The following is a 13,102-nucleotide window of genomic DNA, read 5'->3' as shown; positions in this document are numbered from 1 at the left end:
AAAAGTCAGTCGTATATGGGAAAATCATAATTTCCTTTTTGCGCGCCCGGGCTAATCCAAGCGGCTTAAATGACAGATAGGCAGGAGAGGATTTTGTAATGTAATTGGTTTTCAGAGGGTCAAGGTTAGGCAAATCCATCTAAAAGAGTATATATAATAAAAATCGTCATTTTTCTACATTAGATTTAAAATTAACGATACTGGAAAATGAAGAAGCTATTACCAAACTTTTTTTGTGTAATTATTTTTTTGCTTAATACAACAATCTATAAAGAACTGTTTTGAAGAGTAATAACTTTTCGTCCGTACCTGTATAAAAAACTATTGAGTAAAAAATATACATTTCCGTGATTTTCTACGTAAAAAAGTATCTTGGTAAAAATCGCTACGAGCAACCGTTCTCAGGATATTTGAAATGGAAACAGTCAATAATACATGTCATTATTGACAAAAAATACTAATAATACTTTTACCAAGGACCTTTTTTTACATAAAGAACGTTGTAAATGTATATTTTTTACTCAGCAGTTTTATACAGGTACGGACGAAAATATATTACTCTTCAAACCAGTTAAAAATATGTTGGTGGCGCCCTCTACAAGTACGAGTCATATTGAGATCAAAATCAATTTTCTCATGTCAAAAAACTCTCCTTCTCAGAATATACTGCCAAAGTTTTCGAAATACAGTTCGGACCACCCTGTACATACTGCATAAAATCTATATAAAGATCCTATTTTCCACAGACCCATTTCATATTCTCTATGAATATTTTCCTCGCATTTTTCAAAAATATCGTAATATCTAAACATCTTCGTGCACAAGAAATACCTTTTCCTCTGTTTTTTTTTTCGTCTTTTTTTTTTGAGTAAAATCGATAACATTATTTTTTCAGGAAAATTGACAGATTTGCTTGCTCCAAGCAGATTTCCTCGAGTTGTTTTCATTGTTTAGATCTTTTCGATTTCTTTGAAAGCAAAAACATCTTCTGTCAGTCACTCAATTTTTTTCTTAGCTGCCGAAAGCTTGAAAATACAGAAGGATTTTCCCTTGTTTTTCCTTCTTTAATACATGAACTTTGTTTTATGCTTCTTAACGGAAACGAGGTTCAAAAAAAGGAGTTTGAGAAAAGAAGTGATTTAATTTTATTTTTATTTATTCGTTTAAAAGTCTAGGTATATTTATTATGTTATCTACGTCAGTGAGTTCAGAAGCTCTTAACTCACGCATTTTGAGTGAGTTAAGAGCTTCTTATCTCACGTATTTTCATTACCGCACTCCTTGTTTAGATGACTACCAAAGAGAAAAAAATATTTTGTAAAACATTTATTTTGCACTAAATTGGAAAAATATGTTATGAGTAATTTTTCATTTCCATAGTTTTGTGTACTTTTTTTCGGTGCACCATTTTTCATGCTTAGAGTACGTATATTCATACTTCTCTTTCGATCTTACTGGAAGCAATCCAGAAATGGCTCTGAATGCCTCTTCTTTAATGTCAGAGGGAATACTTTCCGAATCGCTCATTTTTTAAACTAGTGACATCAATATTATTTACTGTCATATTGAAATTGCCATGCATGGTGTTATTTGAACAAAGGTATTAAGGTAATTGATTTTAGGATAGTTAAGTACAATAATTTTTAAAATTCATTGTGTGTTTTTATAGTTAGACGTAGAGTTAACTCCATTAAGATACTTGTGTGGTTACACACGTGTCTTAATGATGATGTTAACTCACATGTATCGTAAATATCTATTATATCATTATTAGGTTAAAAACATATAACAATCGATCAGACTACTAGAAATTAAAATTAAGGAACATTATGCTCTAACACAATAAAGGGAAAATAATTTTTTAGATAGATTTGGATAGTTTATTCAAATATTCTCTATATTTGTCCTAACTGTTTCCCATAATAACTAGATAAAGTAATTGAAAATATTCAACGAAGAAATTTCGGCAAAATGAGAAATTTTAAATCAGAACATTAAACGAAAATGAACCTAATAATAACGAAACGACCTTAAACTAAGCATTACGTATGCTAAAAGGATAATATCCTCCCCGTCCTCCTGGAAAACAATGAGTCGAACTGGATACTTTAAGAGCGTAACGAGTTCTTTTCTGGAATATCCCGTAGTCCCTTATCGAATATCCGGGACTGGGAATAGTCATCGTCTTCTATTGGTCGCGAGTCATTTGCCGGCGACTAGGCCAGCCACTTTGCAGTTCCGCTCCGTGGACACGTCTACACGAAAATGGAGAATAGAGGAAGCGATGGTGCAAGATTTAGAAGAGTTTCCTCAGGTGTGGGAGAATTTATATAGAACATAAAATGAATTACCTACTTAATAGCAATTTCTTATGAAACTTAAACTACTTACATACTTAACTACATCACCATTGACGTCGTAAAATCTGTAAAATTCTTAGAGATTGGTGTAGACAATTCTCTGAAATGGGACATGCATATCGACGCTTTTTCGAAAAAATTAAGCTCTGCCTGTTTTGCATTAAGATCTGTTTCTAAGGAGCTTAGCTTGTCAGTGGCTAGAACTGTTTATTATGCACTTTTTGAGTCGCACCTCAGATATGCCCTTTCATTCTGGGGTACGTGTTGTGCGACTCAATTTGACCGCATTTTCAAGCTCCAGAAGAGAGATGTTCGATATTCACTGAAACTAAACAGCAGAACTTATTGCCAGGATTTTTTCAAAAAATTAAAAATATTAACTCTTCCTTATTTATATTTGAATCCGTTTGCCTAATACGTAAGCATGTATCAGCTTGTCATGAAAAGCCATCTCACACTTATCCACTCAGGAACGCGGAGCAAGATCTTTATCTACCTACCCCACGCTCAGAGTTAGTTGAAAGTTCAATATTATACAACTGAAAAAAAAGCACAATCACCTGCCATTTGAAATCAAATCCATAACATCATTTTCTTCATTTCGCAAAGCATTGAAATCGTATTTACTAGACAAGGCTTTCTACGCCGTAAATGACTTATATTTTGATAATCGAATTTGATCTTGTAAACACTGGTCTAATATTTGCTATTACTATATTTACTATAAACTTACTAAATATTTTTGAATCATATTTTTATTTTTCTATTCTTTGACATTGTAAACATTTATAAATGTTTATTTTAAACAATAAGACTGACAATGTAATTTGTATACATACTTGTTTTGTATTCTCTTTTGTTTGTTTACTTTATCTTTGTCTAGCATCTTTGGACTAAAATCAGATACTAAGATCGTAAGTAGTAATAACTTCTTCTTGTAATGCAGTGCTCTGTGCAGAGCGTTGACGACCTTCCGCAATTTTCATGGGATATGTGCCATTAGTTACATCAATTAAGAAAAGGGTGAATCCAGGGGACTTTCATTATTTCGACCTATCCGAAAGGCACTTTTTGATAATATGTACTGGGTCAATATACTCAAGTTGGTTTACCATTGTTTTTCTTGATGCGACGGCTCGCCGGTGGCTCTATTCAGATTTATAAATTTATTTGAATAAATGAACCCACCGGGGACAACCACAGCCACGACTGCCACCATGTCACTATTGGTCGTATATTTTCCGTGTCATAACTCTAGAAAACTGAATTGGTGGTATCCAAATATGTAAAATATTGGATAAATAAATTTAAGGACGCGGCAACGCCGGAATTGAGCTACAACGGTGGCGAGAAGGAGATGAAGAGTTATTTTAGAAGCGAGGTAAATTTTGCACCGAATAAAACAGCGAGGAAAAACTAAAGAAATGGTTAGAGTTTTTCTTTGGCTTTTTGTTCGGTTCGGGTCGGTAGCGCCAACAGGAAAAAGAAACAGGAAGAAAAAGTGGCCCGACGAGAAATCCAACGATAAAAAGAAGTTAATGGAACGATGCTTTTGTTGTGTTCCTTCTTTTTCCTTTCGGGTAAATCGATTAGGCATTTTTAAAGCGCTTAGAATGCTGACAGTAGCTTATTCGCCGCTATTCAATTATTATATCCAGTTTTTGATGTCAAAATATTTCTAGAACGGGTAATTTTTCGGATAATATTCTAAAATTATATGTATGGTATAGTCTGTCCAACGAGAAGATCCTTGACAGTGATAGATGTGTCTGTCATTTTAATTTCAAAGTGGTTTATTTTATTTTAAAAAGAAATAAGTTGGTACAACTGGAACGCATAGCAGGAAATTATTATATTTAAAATTTGACTGACAAGTGATTACTTCAAAATATTGTGAAAAAACTGTATAAAACTGAAGAAATGTAATCGAGTTATTTAATTTAATAAAAAACGATAAGTGTTAATACAAAACAAACAAGAACAAGGCACCACATACCAAAAAAATATAAAAAAGAACTATTTCTTACTTTCAAGCTTTATGAAACTTCCCGCATTTATGATTATATTTATCAATATAACTTATGTACAAATACAAATTTGTAATATTCCGCAGGAATAAATAAAACAACATAAATAAAACAAACTATTTTATTATTAATAACACTTACCAAATTTTATGGGTACCTTAAAGGTTGATTAATTAACTTTAATCTTAATTTTTTAAACCAGTACCTTTGGCATTATTTTTCTTGTGCAGTACTAAAATCCATTATTTACGTATCGTGTGATGTCGATATTTTACAGCTACTCAGTTTTTAGTATGTGTTGGATAGTATAGTCCTTCTACCATATTCGAGATGCACTTATCTACGACGAGATGGTATACGAACTTTAATGATGGTAACTTTATTGGTGTATAAGACTTTTTGCCTGGGCAGCGAGTATTAACCATAAACTGTTCTCTGGGTCTACAGTTAATTTTCAATGGATTTTTCCTCCACTTGACTTCAAAAGACACAAAACACACGTAATAACACGAATCAAAATGCATCATCTTCCAAAACGCAGGGTATTTGACAAAACTGACAAAAGTTGACACAAAATTATAACCTCTAATTTGGCAAGACTTTGACAAGCTTCAAAAATGACAAAAATCTAAAGGCGAGTTCATACGCATCGGCGTCCGTTTGTCATTCATCGTTCCGTCAAGCCAATAAAATTGAAATACGATCTGTCATTTTTGAAATAAACCAATTAAAATGGTTAAAAACAACAAGAGACGACGTATGACGGATTTATATTTAAACCCATCCATAGTTAACTTAAAAATTATTAGAAACTTTTTTTAGTAAAATAAATAGATTGGTATGGGACGTCATCTGCTTCTCTTCTGTCATCGTCTGTCGAAATCTTACCTGAGAAAAAAAAAACAGAGTATAGGTTTAGGTGTTCTATGAATTCAGAATGTATTAAGTACCTATTATATTATGATATTTGAAAGTGAAACTCGTATAGCTTCGTAATTGAAGCTTTTACTGAATCATTTTTTATCCCATTTTTAAAACATTTTAACCCATTTTTAACAGTGTTTACATTGTAAATCTTGACTGGAATGTTCTTAGCAGCATATTAGCTCTACAATATTATTACCAGATATACTCAAAACACCGAAGATGAAAGAAGTACATAAATGGCTTTAATATATTTAGCTTTACCATATGTTATATCGATTAAATTCCTGAACTGCTTGTAATACTGACGGTAACATTTTTTCTAAAGATAATACTTATCTCAATTATATAAAAATATTGCTCTATTACTGCTAATTGTATGACTAACAGCTGTTGAAGATATTCCAGAAGAAGAAATTACATAGAGCAGGCCATGGCTGTTGTGTATTTTTTGGTAAATAAATTGGTCGTTATTTCTAAAAAAATGTTGTGAAGAACATGTGCAAAACCAGTAATTTATAATAGGTAGTTTTGTGTAAATCTTGACTGGAATGTTCTTAGCAGCATATTAGCTCTACAATATTATTACCAGATATACTCAAAACACCGAAGATGAAAGAAGTACATAAATGGCTTTAATATATTTAGCTTTACCATATGTTATATCGATTAAATTCCTGAACTGCTTGTAATACTGACGGTAACATTTTTTCTAAAGATAATACTTATCTCAATTATATAAAAATATTGCTCTATTACTGCTAATTGTATGACTAACAGCTGTTGAAGATATTCCAGAAGAAGAAATTACATAGAGCAGGCCATGGCTGTTGTGTATTTTTTGGTAAATAAATTGGTCGTTATTTCTAAAAAAATGTTGTGAAGAACATGTGCAAAACCAGTAATTTATAATAGGTAGTTTTGAGTACCTATGTGCAAGGAAACAAAATATTTCATGTTCGTTTGACATGCCTTAGTTTTATTTAATTGGATTCAGTTTTAATAATACTATTAAGTAATACTAATTGTGTAATTGAATTTCATAGAATGAACTTCTATGAATTAAATTGTAGATTCAAATATTGACAGAAGAATAGTTCTCTAAGTAGAAGTTGTAAAAAAAGACTGAATGGCCAAATTACATTAAAAAATATCATCTAAAGACTAAACTGGCTTAACTAATTCATCAGTTAATCTAATATCAGCCTTTATTTTCATTAAACTCAATAAATATTTAAACTCGTAACTTAAAATTACATACTAAAAGAAAACCATTAATGACAAAAACTATCCCGACATATCAAAACATTAATATTCTACATAGTAATTTGGGAAGGACATATTAAAATAAATATCGCTGTATTGGTACTTAACAACTTGTTTACTGAAACAATTTGCATTGAGAAAAAACTATTCTGAATATTAAATTGGACTAATTCACCAATTAACGTCATATCGTGCCTTCATTTTCATTAGCCTCCATAAATATTTAAATTCATAACTTCAAATTACATTACGATAAAAACGATCCCTACAAATCACAACTAGTAAACATTAACGTCCTACATCGTAATTTCAGTAGAACAAATTATAATATTTATCACTCTCAAGACCTGTTTTAAACGTTTTTCCTCCATCGGGGTACAAGAAAAGTTCCGAACCAGCGACAGCAGCTACTTCATTTTGGAATTATGTTGTACAAACCGCAACTACCTACCCGGCGGGGTCTGCCAGTAAAAACTCGAAACCCTTTTAAACCGTGAAATTATGGTCGGGTTCGATTTTCTGTCAGTTTTCTCTGACAAAAAAGAACTTAAACATCCTCACTCTGTGAATGTTTTGCGTTTTATACAGACTCATCTTCGCTAAAGGTCGCTTCTTTATTGCCGATTGACGCGCAAAGATTTGTATCGCGTCTTAGATTTTACAATGTCGTAAAATTTTACAGCTTTGTGGATCATGGATGTGATAGGATTGGAAATGTTTGTAGGTATAAACTAACGGAATAACTGTTGTTTGGATGGGTAACAATTTAGTTGTATTGGTTTCTAGGTTAACATACTTCTCTCAATAGATATTTTTTTTTGTATTTACCGAAAAACGTTGATAAACGGCGGCTATAACTCGGAAACATATTTATAGATAAATCGACCAATAGAAATATCTGTAAATTTTTTGCAAGTTCGAAAGTTGGCCGCTAGAGGTCGTAGCAACAACACATAAGTTAAAGTCCCTAGATATATAAAGTACCGCAATTGGTTTGTTCAATGTTATTGGCGCCAAAATGGCGGATTTTTGGGGTATTTCTGGAAAAACTGTAGTGGTAGGACTGTTTAAATGTCACATTTGTCTGAATTTGTCATGTCAAATGTTGAGAGGCTGTCAATTTCAGGATAAAAATATTTATCCACATATTTTAAAATAATTATAAAGCCACTAAAATGCTACAAATTTATTAGTTAATAATGTATAGGCGTCGATATCTTTAGTGAAGAAATGTGTATTACACGAAAAGGCCGCTTCATGTGAAAAATTTGATGTGTTTTCTAACATCGTCGATATTCAATACACGTTAGGTAGTGGATTGAATTTATTTATGCTCCAGTGAATATTTTTAACAATCTTATTTGTAGTATAACCTATTGGTACATAAAACTTCATTATAGAACAAGACAAGACCACTGAGAATAGATCTGAGAAGGTCGCAGTGGGTCAGGCCGAAATCAACCTCTAGAAATCTAATCTAGAACAAGACAAAGACCTTACTTGCAAACTACCATACATATCTTTTAAAAAGGATGCTAAGTGTAAGTGAAATCTCTACGTAATCATTCCCTAAAATGTTTAGTGTAGTTTAGTTTTCAACATTTTGCAGCAAGAAGTTTAGATAAATCTACAATATATTATCATCAGACCAAACGAAGGATAATTATTTAAAAGAATAAGTTATGTTATGATACATATATAGATTTGGATGACATCGCTTCAGGTGGTTTTACCAGTCAGGACTAACAGGGATATTAATCAAAACAATGAAAAAAAGCTCAAATAAATTTGATCCTAATAACAAGAATGTTGTTTATGCATATGCTAACTATATAGTTATTTTCATGGACTTAAATAGATTAGTTTTTATGTATTTATTGATAGTAATTAATATTTTTTGGTTCATATTGTAATTACTAATAGAAAGTAAACAATATAATGTAAGCATGTAAAGTTATATTTAAAAATTTGGTCTTATACTGTCAGTTATAAATAAAAGTGTGTGATTTAAATTTGATTTTTATACATGACATAAAATTGTTAAGATTCATTTGAAGTTTTACATATTGTCGAGGTAAAATTATTCCTACTTAATTTATGTATAACAATAATTACAGTTATTTCAATGTTAAATTTATAGCAGTATAACTTTTTTATTATAATGATACTTAAACATTATGACACTTGTTGTTTTAAAAATATAACATTAAATTGCAGAGTAAAATATATTTTAATTGTATTATGTGGTATTAACTTGCTTTTATTCAACTAATAATAAATTTGTTGTATAAAAACCACTCCATAACAAACCTTAATTATACAGCATACATAAAGAGCTCTTATGCATTTCAAGCTTCTTTCTAAGTTATTTTTAAATTAAGTGCACAATTACATACCTAAAATGCCGAAACTACCTGAAGTAATACTAATTGAAACAATCTTTCTATCAATATATTAATATATTTCAAAAATAGCAGGTATGTATCATATCAATTTAATTATTACATGTATTTGTTTCAACCATGGTTCAAAATTTTCTCGTATAAAAGCCGGCCTTCAAATTTAAGTTTGTAGCTTATTCATAGTTCCAAAGACTTTCGTTAAATCATGCTTATTTGTAAAAACTAACTACAGCATAATATACGTTTACTTATGGTATAGGTATCCCGTTCTCATCAACAAACAAAGTTTTTCCAATTGTTTCGACTGAATTAAGTACTAAAATTCTAAATGTTATTCCAACTTAATTTCTTCTTACCTATTAACTTACTTCTGTTGGCGTACTTTGCGCTAAAAGGTAACATAAAATAAATGCTAATACAAATGAAAAACACTTGTACGGAAACCATTCGTTTATAACCTCTTAACATATATAGGCCTAAAAAATTAAATTTATGAAATTGAATATTGATATACCACCTGATATTACGTTAAAATGAAGGTAAACTGTAGATAATAAACGTAATTCTATTACAATTAATAAATATTTTATTTTACGGCTTGCCTGTCAATGTTGGTCGGCCATATTGGCGCCGGACCGACCAGCCGCTTAAAAAGCCGAAACAGCGAAATGTTGGCCTCCTTTTTAAATTTGCCGCTAGTTTTGGCGCCAATATGGCGGTAATTGCGGTACTTTATATATCTAGGGACTTTAACATAAGTAAAAGTAAAAATAAATCTTAAGTGTTCTTACTCTGGCATTAGTCACGTTTAGTAAATTTAGAATCACATTAATAATGTTGTTCACTTTCATTAAACTCAATTTTACATTCTCCTTATTTATATTTTGCATCATTCACTTAACATAGTGATGCAAAATATAAATTTCTTTATAGAGAATTACATCTTTATTGGTACCTATTGTAGTTTGTAGATTGTATGGGAAAGGGAAAGTTAATCAAGTTAATCACAAAAACCTTATAGATCTATAGTTATAACTCATCATCTCAGGGCTTTGACAGAAGCTAGTACTTGAGATGGTTTTACAGAGGTTAGTTCTCCATCTCCGAAACCGTTTATGACACGAATGGTTGTCGTCTTGGCGCACTCAGTGATTAAGTGTTCTGGTGTTTCACCATTTTTTCCACAAAATCTGCATTCACCCTTGTTTCTTAGCTTCAATCTAGTGAGGTGTTCATTGAGGAGACCATGTATTGTTAAAAAAACCGTAAATCAATGAAAATCTTTGATTTTTCTCGGTCATAAGTCCTCAGAAATTGGTACCTATAAAAGGAGAACAAATTTTTAACAATTAAGACTGAACTTAAGTCTGTCAATTAAACAAAAATATTTTTATTTTTTTATATGCCTCAACAGCAACAATACTTACCCGACAGGTTAATATTGTATGTGCGGTATGCACTGAAAAATCTTAAAGCCCTCAATAATAGCATCATCTGTGTGTCTTCTTTCTCTCTGGATTGTTCACTATCCATATTTTGGATCCTGTGTCCAATTCTGCATCAAATTCAGGCTCCTCTGATCTTTTACCCTGATTATTTAGAAACTAATAATTAAAAGCCTTGCTAACCATGTTAGAATTATTCTCAGAATATGAATAGAGTTACTGACATTCTTTTATAACTTCCTTCCACTTTTTTTGTGAATATTTTTCAAAATGATTGGTCTCTTTCTTTCATCTGTCAACGATTTTGAATCGTCCGACTGGGAAATTGGAAAATTTATTTTGTCACACAAAGTTATCATGATTTTTCAAATACTTCTTCCTTAAAAACTTATCTTAATGTAAAGAAATTTTTGTGCCAAAATATATTGCCATTGAGTTTTTTTTTCAGGATTTGTTGATTAAAGTGTTTGAAAAACGATGGTAGCTTTAATCGACAAAATAAATTCGCCAATTTCCCAGTCAGGCGAATCAGTCACAGAGGAATAAAGTGAGAAACAAGCAACACAGAATGTTACAAAATTTGTCAATAATCCCCTTCATATTGTGAGTAATTCTGGTGATTAAAATTTAAAAACAACTTAGACATATCTGTGAAAATGAAATAATCTATTTTCATTTTAATTTAGTTCCTTATTTTTGTCTCATAAGACGGAGGAGAATTACGCTTAAAATTACTTTTGTTGTTTATTACTGTTAGTTTTTTGTTGGCTAGATAAATTTGTTTATAAATGAGTTTTCTAGTCTTTCTGCTTTTCTGATTTTCGATAGATCAAGAAGTTATGTTGGTTATAGTAGAGTGAAGAAAATAAATAAATGAGACCATTGCCATGACAAAATCTCCTAAACGCTTTATAAAGAATAAAAAAAGGTCAAAAATGTACCTGTTTTTTTTTTAGAAAAATTCCCTTTCTTTCGTCATCTATAGGAAACATACCGAAAACAGAGACCCTTTTTATAGCCCCTTTACATGCGATCTTACCCTATGCTTAAGCATGTCAAAAAGGGATTCCCGTTGTTTTTTTTTCCATTATTCCTCTGGGTCACGAAAAATCAACCGAAAAAACGTCCAAATAAATTTCGAATTAATAAAATTGCCTGGAACGCTTCTTGAGATTTCTGTTTTGCTTTCCTCCTTTCGGGAGGTGAAGTATTTTCGGTTTCCGTGTGGCACTGGATTTAATAACTCTACGTTTATTAAGCTCTCCATGCCGGGAAGTAGTGGAGTTACTAATCGTTGAGTTTAGTTTCCACGATATTTGGTAATTTTAGGATATGATTTCTGAGGTTTTTCCTGTTTTTGCTTCAAAATAACTAGGTCAGTAAGGGTGTTTTACCTCTCCAATTATATTTAACAAAATTAATCCCAGAAGTTGTCCGTTTTTCCAAAATAAAAATACTACTACTTGAAATGAGAGACGAAATTAACGCCAACTTTCGCAATGTCATTATTTTTTTCTCTACAAAACGACGCACCTGTATTTTTCAATTATTAATTATGTTCAACCTTTTAAACCTTAATTCTAACCGCCCGCTTTTGTTGCTTTCAGGATAGACACGTTAAAGATTCGCCCGGAAGTGCGATGGACCGGGAACCGGAAGTGGACCCCAGCCAGGACTATCAGCTGTTGCTGGGCTACGAGAATAGCACTCACACGGTGCTGCGATTCAGGAGGCGACTGGACACTTGCGACCATCACGACATACCCATTACGGTAAGTGGTCTATATTATCGTAAAATATATTATAGCTACACTTAGCTGGAATTGGTTTAATCGATTTTTAATGAGAATGTGCGATAAAAATGGTAATTTAAAAAGTTTGATGGTTTCAATTTATTTATTATGCCTGTTATATAATTAATAACTTTTGTAGTTTGATGCAATCCAAACTTTTTTTATTTTCTATAGTTTTGTTCATCCTTTTAAACAATTGAGCAGGTTCACTCTATTAGCTTAATTGTTACTTGAGCCAGTACTTTTTGAAATAGGTATCAGTTTCTTTAATATGAATATACTTTATAAATTCAAATTTCTTTTTTTTAATGTTCCACCAAAAGGAAATGTAAAAAATGCTGATAAATGTGAGAAATATACTAACACTGTACAGGGGTGTACACCATTTTCGTGTGTTTTGCAAGGCTTCTCTGTTATGAGTAGAGATACAAAGATGCGGTTTTCACAATACGAGCTTTTGCCTTTTCGATAAGTTATAAGACAAACCAGAAATTAACAGTAGAATTAAGTTAGCATAGAATACTTATGGAAGAAACTGAATCATATTCATATCTAGAATGCCACTTTGTCTAAAGAAGAGAACAGTCGACCAATGTGTACTACCCGTCATGACCTATGCATGCGAAACCTGGACCCTTAAAAGGAACATTATAAGGAAACTGCAGATCGCACAACGCTCAATGGAACGAAATAGGCATAGAGTGGATACGACAAAAGGACCCAGGTGATAGATGTCATCCACAGAATCAAATCCCTCAAGTGACAATGGACAGGACACCTGGCAAGAAGGACAGACAACAGATTGACCATAAAAATTACAGCATGGTACTCACGAGGAATCAAGAGACCTAGAGGAAGACCAAACTTGAGATGGGACCATGATAT

The 13,102-nt window shown here is 31.8% G+C and overlaps 1 protein-coding gene and 1 long non-coding RNA gene across 2 annotated transcripts in view; one reads left to right on the top strand and one right to left on the bottom strand.

Moving 5' to 3' along the window:
• LOC115875151 (MOXD1 homolog 2) overlaps positions 1–13,102 on the top strand; it is a 233,737-nt gene that overhangs the window by 176,887 nt on the left and 43,748 nt on the right. The window contains exon 4 of the mRNA XM_030890542.1: positions 12,032–12,196. Coding sequence (XP_030746402.1) covers positions 12,032–12,196 — 165 coding nt within the window. The remainder of the gene's footprint in view (positions 1–12,031; positions 12,197–13,102) is intronic.
• On the bottom strand, positions 9,222–9,724 carry LOC115875153. Its single transcript, XR_004048977.1, has 3 exons — positions 9,507–9,724; positions 9,348–9,455; positions 9,222–9,295 (listed from the first exon to the last, which is right to left on the bottom strand). It is a non-coding gene; the product is annotated as an uncharacterized LOC115875153 (long non-coding RNA).

Source organism: Sitophilus oryzae, unplaced genomic scaffold, assembly GCF_002938485.1.
Source record: "Sitophilus oryzae breed Bouriz unplaced genomic scaffold, Soryzae_2.0 scaffold_1350_pilon_pilon, whole genome shotgun sequence".
NCBI classification, from domain to species: domain Eukaryota; kingdom Metazoa; phylum Arthropoda; class Insecta; order Coleoptera; family Curculionidae; genus Sitophilus; species Sitophilus oryzae.
This window is presented reverse-complemented; position numbering and strand designations above follow the sequence as displayed.